This window comes from Pundamilia nyererei, unplaced genomic scaffold (assembly GCF_000239375.1).
Source record: "Pundamilia nyererei isolate P.nyererei 1_Seehausen unplaced genomic scaffold, PunNye1.0 scaffold00055, whole genome shotgun sequence".
NCBI classification, from domain to species: domain Eukaryota; kingdom Metazoa; phylum Chordata; class Actinopteri; order Cichliformes; family Cichlidae; genus Pundamilia; species Pundamilia nyererei.
The window spans coordinates 2,302,018-2,320,425 of NW_005187456.1; the positions used below are offsets into that span (position 1 = coordinate 2,302,018).

Genomic DNA, 18,408 nt, shown 5'->3' on the forward strand with positions numbered 1-18,408 from the left:
TGTTTTATTATAGATTATGCACCATTACACCCCCCACCCCCCTCCACACACACAAACAGACACACACACACAAACTTTTGTAGGGCCTGAAAGCCATCGAGAGATACTGTAGTTCATAATTATCCTTAGATATAGGTGAATTTAGGAGACTTTGTTGGTCATCTGTTTCCCTTTTCAGTCGGTTAAACAACAAAGCAATTATTTATTGTTATAAAGAAAAAAAAAAGTCCAAAATCACCAGTGGAGGAGGAAACACGAGCGGGCCAAGCTACAAGTCATAGGGGCATAGGGAGATAGGAAATAGAGTCATCCATGTGGCGTGGGTGTAAACTGAGAAAATGAGAAAGAGAAGAAAGAGACAGAAAGTTATTAAGTATCCTTATCCACATATGATCACTGAATGTCTTCCTGGCCTGCAAGAACCCTGCCGCCCACCTAACGTTTGATAATTACACTTCATTAAGAGAGCAGGTAGTGATGAGAGAAGCGAGTCTGATAACTGAGAGCAATGTGAGAGCGAGTGAGAGACATGGAAGCCCACTGGAGGCATGTGATGTTGTGAAAGGATCACAGGAATTTGATTATGGGAGAAACAAAGCAGGAGTTGACTCGGGTTGAACGTAGCTCAATCTGTGATTTTATGTTAGGAGGTTGGGTTTGGTTTCCAAGTGTGCGTTTGCTTGTTTGTGTGGCTCCACGAGTGTGTATGCATGAGTGCCAGTAAATTTATTCTAGCTCAGGGGTCTGTATTTATTGCCTTGCTTTAGTGTCACATGAAGACGGACAGGTCTGGACCTCAACACAGAATGTAATAAGGTTTCTTTGAGACGCGCACACATACACGACACACATCCCACAGCTTGACATCCCTCCCCCTTGCTATTTTCTTGCACCAGCCATACCTATACCCTCTATATCATGTGCTGTAGTAGTGCTAGGGCAACAGCAGCACACTAGCACTAGCCAGTAAGGGAGTACTGCAGCTCATGGTACTGCAGTAAAGGAGGTGCAGAAGCCACCTTTCTTCAGACTGACAGTCATGTGGGAATGTGTCCATATGGAAAGACCCTTTACAGTATGGGCTTGTTTAAGAGTGGCCGAACAGAATCAGTACAAATGCGCGACGTCCCAGAGGAGCAGTGAAGAAAAGAGAGAGCTTCTGTATGTGCGTGTAGATATGTGTGGTGCTGTCAGTGTGAGAGAGTGAGAGGTGGGGACTGCAGTATTCCTCCAGCGGGAAGCATTGATTTTCCGGCCCAGCGTGGGGATGTGGGAAATGTCAGCCTCTAATTGAGTTGATAAAACCGTTTTGAGTCTCAGACGTAAATATGGTTTCCCCCACAAAAGGCCACCGCATTAGACAACTCCCATTGGGATGTCTGTAAGGAATGAAAGGTCTCCTTGTGTGTGTGTGTGTGTGTTTGTGTGTGTGCGTGCGTGTGTGTGTGTGTGTGTTTGTGTGTGTGCGTGCATGTGTGTGTGTGTGTGTGTGTTTACATATACATACTTTTATGCATGTGGAGTTTGTTTCTCAGACAGCTCAGGTCTGCACGGTGAAAGTAAAAGACAGGCATGGAGCTTCTGAAAAAAGTGTTTTCTTTCATTGCTTCATTCAGGCAAGCTTGTTACAGTAAACAGTTTTTGTTGTGGCACAGGGGGCAGAAATGGATATTGTGAGCACAATGCAGAGGTCATATCCATTAGAGGTGTAGAAGGTGCATAAAAAAAGGATAAATGAAGCCTCTGTTGTCCCTGTTGATTAGTAGATTGATATTCAGAGAAGGGAGAAGATTTACTTTCTACTTCTGTGGAATGATGTTTATGTCATAACAAATGTAGAGGAAATTCACCCTATTGTTTAGTTTTTCTCTGAGGTTTGTATTGCTTTTTTTTTTTTATTATAATGTCTTGTGGCTTTTTAGAATGATTAAAGTATCTAATAGTGTATCGAAATCTTCAACAAAAACATTTTGTGTAACCTTAACTGTGCTCATCATTAAGATGTTTGACAGTTAAAGTAATCAAGTCTGAAGTTCTGAGGTGTGTAGGTAAACACATGTGAAAGTACAGTTATGCCTGTTTGCATGCATTAGGGCATGTGGGCAGAGTGATAATTAGACAGGGCTTCACATTTTATTCCATGCACACACCTTCTAATTCTCTCACATTCAAATGTACGTAAGTGCACACACATTTGTAGCTAAGCACGCTGCTAATTACTGACATAATTAGGCAGACAACCATTCGTATAGGGAATGCACACTCATAAAAACACACACACACCTACACACACACACGAGCGCGCCCACAGAAAGACACACATTACTTCCCTGGTAATTAAGAGTATTAATTACAAGCATAGCTGTCCCTGTGAGGCTCCGTATCACTCACAGACTGGCACGCAGCAGGGTTCTTATTACTTTATCTCACCACACCATCACTACTTCTCTCTGTCTCTTTCTCTCAGTCTCTGGTTACACATGCACACACATGCTTTCAAATATACACCTGCTGGATAAACAAATGTTACCTAATTAGTCAGAGACAGATAGCTGGCCATAGGTTAAAATCCAGTAGCTTGGGAACTAGGAGAGATGTGCTTGCCAGAAGTAGAACAGACCAGCGTGCCTGGTAGGCCCTGCCAGTTTCTTTGATTTTGTTGCGAGTTGAGTTGCCCTATATGTTTCATAGATAAGGCTTTAAGGTCCAGTTCTCATCTGTGCTGCACATGTTAGGTTTCATTTTAAAACTGTTTTCTTCTGAACTGCACTATATACAAAACCTTAGTCAGATAGCAGAGCTGTAGAACTGTAGGACAAGGCACAAAACCTGTTGAAGGGCTTATTCCCAACAACAAGCTAGCCTTGCACTGTGTTGCACTGGAGCTGTGGTGCACCCACAGCACTTGAAGGTGCATGACATCATTTATGAAGATATTTTATGGTTAATTCCAAATGTCACAGTGGTTATATGAGACAGTCAAAGCTTCCTTTGCAGAGGGCATCGTAGCACATATGCCCTGGATGAGAAATGTCAACATATCAGGTAAGGAGGGAAGAGTTGTCTAGCACTGACGTAAGCACTGACGTAACAAATTTAATTGCAATCTTCAAAAAATACACACACTATGGAGCTAAAAGTCCTCTGCTATATGACTATCTATTCAGCATACACAATGAAATAACGGTATACTTGCATACTGTATACATAGCTTATTGTCTCATTACTAATAGAGCTATTTGAGGGAGTGTTTCAAAATACACACAGGACATTGTTGTTTATGACCCAGCAATCTTCCCTCCTGTCCTAAAGCAATGTGAGAATGCAAAATACCGATGTGTTGCTTTGTTGTTACATAATATATCTTTGAATATACTGCATACTGGAATTGCAGTACTAATGCTTATGCATGATTTATGATTTTATGACTCATTTTATAAATTCACTTTGGTAACGATGCATGTCTTGTTCCTTCTCTTTCTGCTTCTTTGTAGTGGATGGCTGTACAGACTGGTCAGTGGACTATCTGAAGTACCGGGTCCTTCAGGGTGAGCCGGTACGGATAAAATGTGCACTGTTCTATGGTTACATCCGAGCCAACTACAGCCAGGCACAGAGTGTGGGCCTTAGCCTCATGTGGTACCGCAGCTCTGGCCTTGGCCACAGTGACTTTGAGGAGCCCATCTCTTTTGATGGCGTGCGCATGAGCAAGGAGGAGGACGCAATTTGGTTCAGACCTGCTGACCTTCAAGATGTGGGCCTTTACTCTTGTGTCTTACGGTAAGTTTGAGTGATGTCTGTTCATATGGAACATGGAAATATGGAAGAACCTGTTCCTACAGTAAGGCAGATGAACTAAGCCTCTTACTTATAGCGAACTACCTTTGAAAGACATTATCTAGAAGCTACCAAGGTCACATACAGTAAGAGTGAGAAACTGACAAGCTTCCTTTAATTATGTTTTTAAAAGTAGGGTAGGTCATTCTGTCAGTTAAAACTACAACTTCTAAATGTGATTAAGAAAAAGAAATGGGGTTCTTATTCTTTTTAGCAGGAAGTATCTACCAGAATGGACTTCTATCTCTATGACAGTGTCAAACAGGAAACATCTATCAAAATGAACTACTGTCTCTTTAAACGGGTTAAAAGTGCAGATTATCATTCATGTGGTTAGATTAATTGGCAACTTAACATTTCCATGAATCTCTACCATGGAGGTGAGATTGCATTATGCTTAGAATCATACGAACTATACTGATAGAAGTTGTTGTACTGTGATACCTATATGTGTTGTCAAGCGAAATAATAAGCATGTTATAGCCATTTCACGTCCCAGACATACTGTGCATGATGGTGCTCCTGGAGAGCGCACAGGACAAGCAGCACCGGGAAAATGCAGTGCTCTATAAATCTTAGTATCCAACAATAATAATATTACACTTAATAATCTAAATACAATATAGCTACTGCAGAAGAGGAGAGGACTTCAAGGGTTACATACCTAGATGCAAATCTGATATGCACATGCAGTGATAAAAGTAGTCAAAGCTAGAGAGTCTGTTTCTGTACTGTACCTGCCACGACCGTATGACTCGACAAGTCAGAAATGATGTACAGTACTGTGCAAAATTTAGCAACTCCTCGTTTTTTTAAAAAATATTTTGTTTCCGAAGAGCCAGACTTGTTTGTTTTTCAAGCGGTTTTGAGCAGGCCTTTTGAAAGTCTTTAAAGGTTTTTCTTTGGACATTTGCTGGAGTTTGACCCATTTTCAGTCCTTGTACCTCACCAATTTCAGAAGAATTTTTGTTTGTCTGTTTGCTTGGTGAATTGCTCAACAAGGAGTGTGTCAACCTCTAAATCACTGGAGCATAAAAAAGCACCTACAAAACATATTTCTAGAGACATACTTAGAAGTTGATTATTACTGACAGGGTTTATTTAGAATAAAAAAAACTCAAAACTCTGTGACTGCTAAATTCAAATGTACCTGAAATGATTTAGTTTATATATTAAGCTACGGTAATATTATCCAAATAGAACAGAAACGGTTTGTTCAGAAATATTAATATTTCAAATTAAATCAGCACATATTCAATTTCCCACTTGAGAATAAGTGGCAGGGCATACACTCAAAGGCGACATAATCTCACATTTTTCATATAAAGTGAAATTAAACTCTCTTTTCATGAGCAAATGTGTCTTAAATCCTAAAACATCTCAAAGATTACATGACATGACTCTTATAGAGCTGTCTTTGTATGAGTGTTGAGAGACAAGAAGTGCAGTGAACTATAAATCAGTGTGAAAACGCTCATCTTGAAAGGTTACATTTAGATAAGGTAGAGTGAATCTCTTTTAAAATCAAGTTCTGTAACCGTTAAATGTAAGTAAAAGTAAGTTTGTCATTGACCACATTATCAACTTTATCAACTTGAGACAGAAGCACAATGGAGTTGCATTTGTGTGTTTAGTAGAGGAGTTATACATACTTTGTTTTCAGTTAAGATTAAAATACCAAATTCTCCATTTGGTTTTGCATAGAAACATTTACAGACACAGAGATGCAGCCAAATATAGGCAAAAAAGAAATTATTAAATAAATCCCACAGTCAGACTTCAGTGGGTTGTTACATAGAGACTTTTCATAATACAAGATGCATAATCATGTGGCAGTAACTTATTAACCTTTACAGTAGAGAACATCCCTCAATAAACGCCTCATTGCAGTTCTTCATTTCAGAGAGATTTTAATAAACCCCGTTAAAGGCCTCATAAAGACCCAAAGAGGCAGGATACATGGAGTGTGACCAGGGGGAGTGTTTTTGTGTGCAATGATACCCTGAGCTATACCTGCATTTCATTATTGCATGCTGTAGTTACAGTTTTGCACAGACACTTTCAAGTGCTGTTTCACTCTTAGTTAATATCGTCTTTTATTATTAACAATTTAGTACATGCTCTTGTTTATAGTTGCAATCAGAACTTTACATCTTATATATCTTTAATTATTTTAAAAAACAAGAATTTGGTGCACAAGTTTGAATTTATTTTGTGTTTTCTCCAATCTACACGGGTTCAAAAGCATATATACAAGCTTAAGTAAATTTTTACAACCCCCACTAATATTTGGTTACATGTACCTTAGAAAGTTGCACCTCAACTAGATGCTTGGTAGCCATTAACAAAATTCTAGCATGACTCCTGCTGGATATTTCCCCACTCTTCTTGGCCAACGTGATTTAAATTGTTTGGTTTCCTGGCTTTGACCCAACATAGACCATGTTTTCAATATGGTTGAGTGGTTTGGGGAGACCATTCCTAAAGTTTAATGTTTGTCTGCTTTGACCAAAACCAATGTGTGTTTGAGCTGTTGAAGCATTCAGTTGTGCTGAAAGCCTGATTGTTTAGCTCTTGATGTGAGATGAAGTTGAAGAATTTGGAGGTAGTCCTCCTTCTTAATTATTCTGCTTTGTGCAATATTCCAGCACCACTGACAACGAAATAGCCCCAGGGTACGATGCTACCACCGCCATGCTAAACAGCTGGCAAAGTGTTATTATGTTTGAAAGCTCCATCTTTACTCCTCCAAATATACGTCTTGTTATTGTGGTCAAATAGCTCAGTCTTTATCTTGTCTAACCAAGAAAATTTCCCCAGAATGTAATTTTTTGTCCATGTAGGCAACTGCAAATTTCAATTAAGTTTGAAGGTCTTGATTTTGGCAGCAAAGGCTACTTTCTTGCTTGGAACCTTCTTAGTTAACGGCAATTTAAAACTTCACTGTGGACAGTCACGCTGGTGTTCCACTGGTTACCAGTTCCTGGCAAACTTGAGCACAGATGCTTACTGAGCATTCAAAATTATTTTCTTTGCCAATTTTTCCAGACTTTGTCAAAGTGGTGATTTATCTTGTAGAACTCGTACTTATGTACAGTTGTTTGAACTGATCATTTTGGAATCGTTAGTCATTCAGAAATGCCTCCAAGAGACTTTCCCAACTTGTGCTAATCTACATTTCTCTTTCTTAGATCTTCACTGATTCTTTACCAACTTTCCCATTGTTCAGAGTATTATTCAATTCAATGAGTGCTGTCAAACAACAAAGAGAAACTACCAGTTGTAGTCAATCGAGCTCACTAATGAGAAGTTAATGGGCCTTGGCCATGTGAAGACATTGTAAAACCTTCAGCACCACTTATTAAAAGATTAAAGTGAGTGTATCTATACATCTGAGCCGTGCTTTTTAAAGTGATTTAAGATTGATGCTGTATAATCATTGCACCTTGGATAAAGAACAGGTCAGAACAATCATGTCCATGATGACTGTTGATAAACATCTGGCCACAACTGTATACACTGTGTTGGAAATTCTGTGAATGCTATAATTCTGCAGAATAGTGCAATCGTAACAAAGTGCCCCCAGCTGTGTTTTCCTCTCTGCTTGTGTTGAGCTGAGAGGATTTCGAACTTCTCAGATATCCTAATCAGAACACTGCAAGAGATTTGCCTCAGAGCTGAAATCAATTGTCTTTTTGTTAGAGTGTAAGCTTTTGAGTCACACACTGTAGCACATATGACCCAAACATTCTCCCCTAAAACTCCCTGCAGGCAAAGAGGAGTCTTTTCTTCACCCCCTTTAGATTACAAATAGGAGTTTCAGTATACCTTAATTTACCTGGAGACATCTCAAACAACCCTATAGTAATAATAATAATAATAATAGTAATAATTGGGATGAATAAAAAATGACATAACCATGCTACTATATATTAAAAACAACATCTCTAACATTTTCAAAAATTGAATATATAAGGTTAGATTTATAGTTTGCCTTTCTATATATAATATGTAAAGTTAATAATCTGGCTAATAAACCATAATGATTTACTTGGTTTGTTGACTCTTATAGTTAATGTATTCAATTAAAATCACAATATGTGCCACTGGTACAGTATAGCATTTATAATTTATTGTAGACAGAGCTTCACTTCTCTGTGTTTTATTTTCTCTTAGATTATTTGCTTTTCTCAAAATCTGTATTTAGCTATTAATTAATAGCAAATAATTAATTTTTAGTGTGTGCACAAAGTGCTTGCTCAAAGAGAATTTTTCTTTTTTTCTACAACATGGAAAGTTTTCAACTTACACTGTGTCAGTGCTATATCAGTAACGTCCTTGATAGAAAATAGTTGTTAATGGAGACGTTAGTATCTACTGAACAGTTTGCACTTGTAATGTTATACAGGTACTTATATTCATGTACACTTGGGTTAACTATGATTTTTTAAAAAATGTTATCAAAAATAGACAATTAGAGGGTGTTAGGGTGCCTGGGTCGTCGACCCAGTGTTTTGTGTTTTTTTGATTCTGTTTATTTCATTATATTCTAGCTTTGCTATATGGGTTATAGGATTATTCTTAGTTTAGGTTCTCTGTGTGGCTTTTGTTAGTTTTAGTGTTCTGGTTTTCTGTCTGTGATCCATAGTTGCTGTCTCCCCTGTCTGCTGTATCCCCGTGTCAAGTATGCGTCTCTGTGTAATGTTTCCTGTTTTACTTTGAAGGTCCACGTCTTATGTTAATGTATCTGGTTTTGCTTCCCCTGTCTCGTTAGGCCTGATTTGCCCCAGCTGTGTTTCCCTCCTGTTTCCCATTCCCTGATTGTTCCCTCTGTGTATTTAAGCTCTGTGTTTCTCTGTGTGTCATGATCTACTATCATATATGCTGTGTGTTCTGTCTGCCTGTGTGTTCTGTCTGCCTGTGTAAGTTATTTGGAGTCTTAATTTTGTTCTGTTTGAGTTCACGTTTGTCTCCGGAGTTTGCACTTTGAGTCCTCCATTTTATCACTCCTGCCTGCACTCAGCCTACAAATGACAGAGCGTATATATTGTAATATACATATTTTGATCCATCATCCACTACTAACTGGAAAACTTCTGACTGAAAACTTCAATCACTGGCTTCATTTTTCAGCATGACAGTGTTCCCATCCTGTACACTGCCACACAATGACAAAGACATATCTTAACATAGCATCATGTTAAAAGAGAATGGAGCAAAGGCAACCAACATCCCAAGAACAGTTTTAAACGTCCTTCAAGAATCCTGGAAAACTATCCTGAAGAGTACTTAAAGAAATGTACAGAAAATCATAAGAATTTACAAAAAGTCATCCCTAAGAGAGTTCAGGCCGTGTTGAAGTATAAGATGGCCATATCAAATACTGACTTTGTAGTTTTGTAGTAGTTTACTTTAAGAAGTTTGTAGTGCAGTAAAAACATTTGCAAAGTAGAGACAAGTGTAATATGAGTTTAATTATTTTTAAGAATGTTTTATTTATGTGGTTTTAGTAGATGTGTAGAACTACACATCTACTATAGAACTAAATATTTAGTAATACACATTTAGTATATGGTACTTTCCAAAAAAAACAAAACCAACATGTATACAAATTGTAACGTGTTTAACCAGTTATAACCTTTTACTGTAATGTAGATAATAAAATAAATTACAGTAGAATCTCCATCTGTATATCATTCCCTTTATGTTAAGGGTTTTGTCATTTTTCAACCAATAAATCATTACACGGGCCTTGAACTTGTTGGATATAAGCCAACATGAATGCACTGTACATTCCTACACAATTTTATCAGAATTCATTCAAATCTTTCCGAGCTATTGTGTTTGCAGACAGAATGATGACATGCATGCGAATGCTACCAAAAACATAACCTCCTTGGCAGACGTAATGAGGGGTCTCTTAAGACTATTTGCATGGTATAACACATGCCCATGCTACAGGACTGATTAGTCTGAGAGTTAGTCCATTGTTAGGTATTTGCAGCATTTATACAAATTTATGTTATTTAGTATTAATTAATATGATACATGCTTTTATAAGGTGCATAAACGGTATAACTGGGTCATTTTAACCCATTTTGTTAGGTGGTTGCCAGGCAACATAATGACACTATACCTCCTGTTGTGAGATATAGATGAGAACCTTTAGGGACCTTAGCTGTACCTGTATGCCAAATTTAAATATTAAGGATACATATATACCTATTTATACCAAAATGACTGTGGTCAGATTGGGTTGTTATAAGCAGTGGGGACAAGTTTTATAACATGAAAGAGTTAACTGGAATCAGCAATTTAGAAGCACCGATGATTATATATCCTATAATGACCACTCTCTTGTCAAAGCTGTTAGTCAGTACTTTTAAGTCCTTGTCATTGTAAAGTTCAAAGTCAGTGTTGTAATTTAACGGGCTAAAGCTGACACAACAAAAATGTGTCACTGTCCTAACATCCCCTGCCTGTACAGTATACATAATACATTATCCTATAGCTATGTGTATGTTGTGTAATGTCTATAATTGAAGGTAAATCGGTTCTAAGTCCAGCTTTTCGCTAAAGCCCTCCAGGTGTTTTTCTCAGAAAGAGATACTGAGGCACACCACACAATTTCTCTGTGGATAGATTGTGCATACATTTATTGTGTGCATGTGTGTGTGTGTGTGTCTGCGTGTGTGAATGATTATTTGTCCTTCTCTGTCTGCAAATTTAAGTCCAATTGCCAGTTTTCATGTCAAGGTGACTTAATTTACATACCAATCTCCATGCTCTCCCTTTGACTCTCTCTCTTTTATTCCTTTGCTCTTTCCCCGCCTCTCTTTCCTCTGCAAATCATCTCTCAGGTCTGTAACACTGAGTCAGAGTCACTGAGCCAACAGACTTTTTTTTCCACTCTTTCACTGCCACAGTCTCTACTTTTGGTGGATAAATTATTTTATAATACTTCCAGTAATAAACCTGTATTCTAGAGTATGCGAAAAATGGTGCATTTACTTCCCATGATTACGCTGTCCAACATGTTAGATAATAATATGTGGAGAATTACAGCTACCACGAGCTGCAGACAAATATCTAAAGCTGCTATACTTAAATAGAATGTGACAGACGTGAACGACACCATAGGAGTGTGCATCGACCTCCGGCTGTCCATCAATCAAGCGTAAGCACCAACACCTTCCCACAATGCCACGGGGTGCCTGCTGTGAATATTTAACATGCAGAGTTGTCTTCTGCAGACTTCTTGGGCACTTCAGTGGTTGATACAGGTTCTGGCTTGACTTTATATATGTATAAATTTCCTTACATGCAAATGTGATGTACATGCCCGTGTTTGTGCCATTGAGTGTATGTTTGCATAGTTGTATTTGTACAGTAGACAAATACAGCGTATTGTTCACGTGTACTCTGTAAGCCTCGAGCAACACATCTTCCCACTCTGTTCCCTCCAGATAGGAGGTATTGAGTCAATAATGTTAGTTTTCTGCACCAAGAGGCCATAGCTCTGTGGGGCTATCTTGCATCTTGCTTTAGCTTCCTACAGCGTCTTCTAGATGCCCTTTTGGTCATTTTTATGTAGGAGAAATATGCTTCTTTTTTTTTCTCTGATTCCAAGTAGCTACAGTGTATTCTCATTTTGTCCCTCTTAGTACTATCTGTTGCTAGCCTTCCATAGCAGCACATAGCCACACGTCTTTTAAGCATACATGGATGCGTGGGTGCACACGTGCATGTCTGTGTCTGTATTTTATGGCCCCAGGAGGTCACAGGTGTTTATATGAGAGAGGGGACTCCCTTATTGCTTCCATAACCTGAATAGATCATATGAAACTCCGTCATTTACAGTGAATGGGAGCATCTGGCCAGCCATAAATGTAATGTAATGAAATGAAAGCCCATATGGCCTGTACAACCAGCCTTCCAACAAGGTGACTGACCAAGTGAGAGCTATCCCAGACAGACACACATTAAAAAGAATGTGGTCTTTTGGGGTGAGGCCATTTGTAATGGTTTGGATCAGGCTAGTCTCACAGACACGTGGATCCATGCCTTCGTTACCCCCAGACTCAATTACCGCAATGGCATTCTTTATGTCATCGGAAGTTCCTAACAAACTCTGGATGTGTTTACCGGTTTACTCACTCACTCGAACACTTTTTCTTGACCACAAGCACCTCTCCTGGCTTGCTGTTCCACATTAACTGAAGCTGCAGCCCTTTTTGTACATGCACGTAGCCTTTAACTTTCCATTAGCTAGAGAACCTAAATGTCTAAATCAGTCGGATTGGACATTTAGGAGTCTTTTACCAGCTTCCTAGTACAAAGTACTTGCGCCCTTATGAGAGTAGCTCAGGTAATTGTGTGGTGAATTCACACAGAGCAAGTGGACATCATGTGCCTCCTTCACACTCTGCCCAGATAAGAAGGTCACCTAAATCAAGTGGAGTAATGATAGTTTGTCTGACCCAGGCTACTTCCTGTTGTGTTCTACAGGTGAGAAAAGCACCTGCAGAAATATCCCAGTTTGATTTTCCCAACATTGTTTGCAACTTATGTGGAAAAGTGTCTTTCATTTTTTTAGGCACAGACCCATCCACACCCGTCACCATACTCCCTCCTCCTTCCCCAGATACACTGAGGAGTGCATCACTGTCTTAAACTGTATTTAATTGATAGACAGTGTTTTGGAAATTGCATTTTATCAAATGATTTCCCCCCTTTTCTCTTTCTCTTTATTCCTCTGTTTATAAAGTACTCACAATGTAGTACTCAGACTACAAGCAAACTGCACCAAGCTACAAAGCTTCAGGGACAGGATTAAGGGATACGATTATCAGTCTTATCCCTTTCAAAGACTCTGCATATTCACAAACAGATATCTTTTTAGAGATGATTTCATGTAAGTATCTCTACAAAGTGCTTTCAAACTAGAAACATTTTTTTTTACAACTTTTTACAACCTCACAGCCCTGCTAAAGTCTGAAAGAAACTGGAGCACTGAAGCTAAATGCCAGAAAATTCCTGCGATTGAGGTCCAAAATCTTGTGGAGAGACCTCCAAAAATAGTAGAAACTATTGCAGCGGCAAGGGTGTCCACAGATTTTCGGCCATATATCATAGGCTTACCAGGGAACACTTTGTTACAGTCAGTTCTTAGCTATGTGTCAGTGGTGATAGGGACTGTAATGAATGTGGCTTTGATGATCGTTTTTATAACATTAATTTAAAGACAGAGTCATCTTTCTTTCTCGAATATCAAAGCTCGGGTTGTAGCTCAGGTGGTTGCTGAGAAAAAGGGGGAGGGTTGAGTCCTCGAGAGGCCATGAATCTTTCACTGTCCTGTTGTGAGACCATTTTTGCATTTCTCGTTTTTTCAGATTAACAGTTTCAGCTTCCCCCCCCCCAAAAAAAAATTTCAGAATGTAGTCATGAATGTTTTCCACTGATTTTCCATTATTGCTAGCACTACAAACACAAAAAGAGGGCGAGCGAGGCAGAGGGGGGTAAAAAGGAAAAGAATAATAACTGAAAAGCTATCAAAGGAAAAAAAAACATGGTTCGTTTTTGGTTTGTGAAAAAGAAAAATCATATAAAAAGTTTCCTTTTTCTTTCTTATTCTTTGCAGATGTTTTTATTGAGCTGACAATAAAAGAAGACTAAATAAGAGCGTTATTCTAATCAAACTCATTCGTTAACTCCTTGCACTGTTCTTCTGTGCCGACAGGAACTCTACATACTGCATGAAGGTTTCCATGTCTCTGACTGTGGCGGAAAATGACACAAACCTGTGCTACAACTCTAAAATGAGACGAATGGAGAAGGCTGAGCTCAGCAAGAGTAAAGACATCCTCTGTCCTGACATAGATGACTATGTTGAACCTGGCAAAGAACCAGACATCACCTGGTTCAAGGTGAGCTTGCTGTTCGACTGAGCGTGCTCATTAATATGTGATTATGTTTCTTCTGCCATATGATCTTTGCATCATTATTTTATCCTTGCCTGGAGGCTCAGTGATATTTTTGTTTCCTGAATCCTCTTATTTGTCAGAAAGAAGGGGGCGTCTGTCTTTCTGATTATACAACCGAGAAATATTCTTCAGTGCTTCATTGGTTTGTTTTCATCTAATTTCTTGCCTGTTTGTGTTTAAAGCCTTATTGGAATTGTGTTTCCAGATTACTTAGGCAGATTATGTATAAAGGCAATGATGACAATGAAATCCTTAAGCCACATTCGCAGTGTGCCACACCATTTTGAGAGTCATCGAAAGAGAGTGAGGAGGGAGCAGAGGGCAGCCACAGAGATGGCTTTTATAATGAACACAAAACCTCTATGAGAAGAAAATTGTGCAATGTCATTCTGTGCCCTGTGGAAAGAGTGGATACCCTCCAAATGCTCCTGGTCCCTGATCTTTATTCAGCATGCACCTCCGCCCCCATCACCTGGGTTCTTGCCTTTCCTAGGTCAGGCATGGCCTGCGGACAACGGAGTGCATCCCGGAGAAAGGCTCATGCCAGACTAATCACAGGCAGATCAGCGGTAGATTAGCTGGCCGGGCTTGACCTCTAGGTTTTTCCAGAATTCAATTACGATCTTGGTAATGACTGGGAGTGCTGGAACCCGGAGTTATTTGGACCACTGCGGAGCCTCCGTGATTGAATTCGAAGGTTGCCGAGAGCAATGGTAGAATAGAATCCACCGAGCCACCGCTGTCCCTGGCTGAGCACCAAGGAGCTGAAGAAAGTATCATGTCACGAAGTCACTCACTTTGCCTGCTCACGTATACTCGCATTCGCACGGATGTAGCACAAACACACTTATTTTGTCTGCAGAGAGTAGTGTAAATAAAATTCTCCGTCTCTCTGTGGCCTTTGTAGAATATTGAATGGAGAATATTCCGTTCAGTGCAATAAATCTTGATCAGATAAGTAGGACAATAGCTTAGTTTTATCATTTTAGCTTATAAAATTATTATATCAGAGTGACAAGCTATGTGTTTATTCACTTTTTTTTACACTCAGCATTGTTAAAGTGTTTGAAATCTCATGGATGTATATTTGTAAAAAAGATTCTGCAGGTCTTAAATTTCTCAAGGCCTTGCTTTCCCAGAATATTGCATCTCTGGCCACACAAAGTCCACAGCGTCTTTACACTTGTCACTTATATGACATCTGACACCTCACGTGATATATCAGTAAATAGATATTTACAGTTCTGATCTGCCTGTTCTTTGGTACACAGGAGTGCCGTCCAAAGCAGTGGCGTGCAAGCATCATCCAGAAGAGAGACATTCTGTCTATCCAAGAGGTAACAGAAGATGACATTGGGAATTACACCTGCGAAGTCCAGTTTGGTGGTTTTGTGGTCAGAAGGACGACTGAACTCACAGTAACTGGTAAGTTCTCAGGAAAACTGAAGATGTGTTTTCTGCGTGTAGAGGCCCCATTTATACAAATTCTCCACATAGTAGCACATGTTTTAAGAATGAGCAGAGTAGTAATTATAGTAGACAGTTGAATAAAAGGAGAGGATTGTAACAAAGATACACACGTAGCCACGCACACACACTCATACAAACACACACACACAAATACCACAGGGTATGGCAATGATGCCCTGCTGTTGTGTTAATTGTTGGAGGGAGGTGAATGCTGTGGCCTGGCATCTATCCCTCCTTCTAACTCAGCACTTTCCAGTCAGCTAAGCAGTGTTGAAATATTTAAGGCTATAGGCTAAACTCGTTCACACAGAGAGCTAAAGAGCCAGGACCAAGGTCAGTAGATTTACAGTGCACTTACTCTTTGTTTCTATACATCTCTCACTCCTTTTTTTTTTCTCTTTACCTTGCACAGCTGCAAGGTGAGCGTGTGACAAATAAACGCATTCATCTGTTGAAACCTGGGAATTGGATGCTCTGGCTTGTGTGTTCTGCCAGGTTAACTGCTCTGATGAGGATTGAGGGTGAATCTAGTTTTTCCTTTGCCCTTTTATACTCAATGTTCCCGCCTAAAGAATACTGATCTGTCTGATACTGACTGCTACAGTATATTGTGTACTAACACTGCTATATTGAGTGGATTCTTTGTTTTCAGTTGTGATGTAGCAATTACAAGAAATTATTCAGCGCATCTTTTTGATGATGTTTACGATAGTGGTATGATAAATGCAAATATTTAATATGATTTCATTATTAAATGTGTCCGCATAGATTGTTCATGGGCATGTTTGGTGTTTTCCCCACACTGAATATTTGTGAACACTTGATTGATATCCTTAGTGGCACTTTTTTGAGTAATTGGCCATTGTTGTTATGTAATATGAAGGCGTTTATGCATTTGAAGTGCACAGACTGCTGTCTGGCAGAGAGAGAGAAAGCTACATGTCTTAACCTGAGCAGAGTGTGCTGTTGGATAAGATTAAAAGTGATCCTGGAGGTGTGGTTTTGAGATTGGCTGTGGTTGTGACTGATGGGCTATCAGTTTATCCACGGCAGGGTTCAACAGGCAGACACATTAGATTTGGCATTATTGCCATTACTATCGCTGGGAGAGCCTTCCCAGCTTGGTTGACTCATTACTCTAGTACGTGAGTACCCCTCAGTTGTGGGTCATGCAGTTTGTTAACCAGTTTGGGTTTTTGTTCCATAGCTCCAAAGTCACATCACCAGTGTTGAAAGTAACCTTTTCCCCTCCCTAGATATTGTGGTATCTACAGTTGATATGAGCAGAATTTGCAGGTTTGCTAAGCATTTAGATAATAAATTGAATACATTTAAATTATTTTGGAGCAATCCAAAATAAAGTTCAAGGTATTCTGGCATGCTGAGAACTATTTATTTATTTAATCAACTTTTTGGAGAAAATGTAATAGCAAACTCTGAGGACTTTACCTTGCCAGTGTGCCCTAAAAGAAACTTTGTTGTTTCTGCATTTTTTTAGTGAAAGGTGAATTCAATCCCTTCATCTTTTGGTACCACAACAATTCACCTTGGCTAAGTTTACTTTTTAAATTGTTTTTGATAGATTTTGTTTTAAGTTGTTTTGAATTCATAGTGCACACCTTAGCATACCTGTTCAACTGCTCGTTTAAAAGAAATCTCTAATTATCCAATCACATGGCAGCAACTCAGTGTACTAAAAATGACTGGACACCACAACCTACTTGAGTGTTGTTGCTGATCACATCCATCCCTTTATGACCACAGCCACCCATCATCTGAAAGGTGCTTCTAGTCGGGTACTGCACCATGTCCAAGAGTTCAGATTCACGCCACAGATGTGGTCAAATCTGCAGCAACTGTTTGATGCTGCTATGTTAATATGGACCTAAATATCTGAGAAAAGTTTCCAACACCTTGTTTAGTCTATGCCACAAAGGACTAACGCATTTCCAAATACAAAAGGGGGTCAGCCCCAGTACTAGAAAGGTGTACCTAATAAACTGTCCTGTGAGTATATGGTCTAATAATACTGTTGGTGTGTTTAATTGAATGCTATAAAATGTGTAGGCTTCATGAGTGAATCCCATGCTGGCTGTGCACTCTAAGTACTTTAGCGGTATCTTTGTGTGTTGACCTTAATGTTCTGTAATGATGATGTCATAATACCTTTACTGCATTATAAATCAACAAAAGAGACAACAGAAAGAAGGAGAGGGTGAGATTTGGACAGAGGCAGAAAGAAAAAGAAGAAACAACAGTCATGTGAAATACATATTTACTTTCCCTTATCTTTCCATATGTGAACTCAACATGTTGCCTCCACGCAGAGTGAGGTATGAGAGCCCGTACAACAGAAATGGTAAATCACTGGGAAGAGCAAGCTTTTAGGGTAAAGTAACAGTGAACTATAATGAGCCAGTGAGTGCAAGAGGATAAAAATGAATATTTATTTTCTCACTCTGAACCTATTTTACACTTAATCACATTCATCAGAACATAAAGTGCCATCATTTGTCATGAAAACAGAGTTAGAAAGTTTACACTTGGGACACGATGCTTTTCAGCATTAATGCAGCAGAAAACTATCAACCATGACAACAGTTTAGCGAGATTCTTTTGACAGGGAAATGCAGTCACGTAAATGCCTGCGTTCTCTTCTGTATTTTCTACTCTGCTTTTTCTGTTGTAAAAGAAAAAAATATGGGGATACTCTAAATACTGTAGTACCACTTGATTTAGCCTTAGTGGGATACCTCCTCTTTTAAAGCTGTAGTCTCCTGTTAGAATCAGATTAGCTCCCTCTCACCATGGGCTCATTTCCTATAATAAACCTACACCATCATCCCCTCAAGTGGGTGTGCGATTATCCACATTTTATCACATCCTGTTAAAACCGACATTGCCTGGACAGCAAACATAAAAGGCCAAACTACATCCAAGGGCTAATGTTGTAGTTTATTTGATAGGCCAAGAGGACGAAGGAGGTCATTAAGTTTAACTGATCTTAAATATAGCGCAATAGATACTGGCCTTTGCTGTGACCCTGCCTCACTGCAGACTGTGTGCGTGTGTGTGTGTGTGTGTGTGTGTGTGTGTGTGTGTGTGTGTGTGTGTGTGT

The 18,408-nt window shown here is 39.2% G+C and overlaps 1 protein-coding gene across 2 annotated transcripts in view; it reads left to right on the top strand.

Moving 5' to 3' along the window:
- il1rapl1a (interleukin 1 receptor accessory protein-like 1a) overlaps positions 1-18,408 on the top strand; it is a 167,224-nt gene that overhangs the window by 67,072 nt on the left and 81,744 nt on the right. For both annotated transcript variants that reach the window (XM_005733854.1, XM_005733855.1), the window contains exons 3-5: positions 3,495-3,780; positions 13,577-13,763; positions 15,092-15,245. In XM_005733854.1, coding sequence (XP_005733911.1) covers positions 3,495-3,780; positions 13,577-13,763; positions 15,092-15,245 — 627 coding nt within the window. The remainder of the gene's footprint in view (positions 1-3,494; positions 3,781-13,576; positions 13,764-15,091; positions 15,246-18,408) is intronic.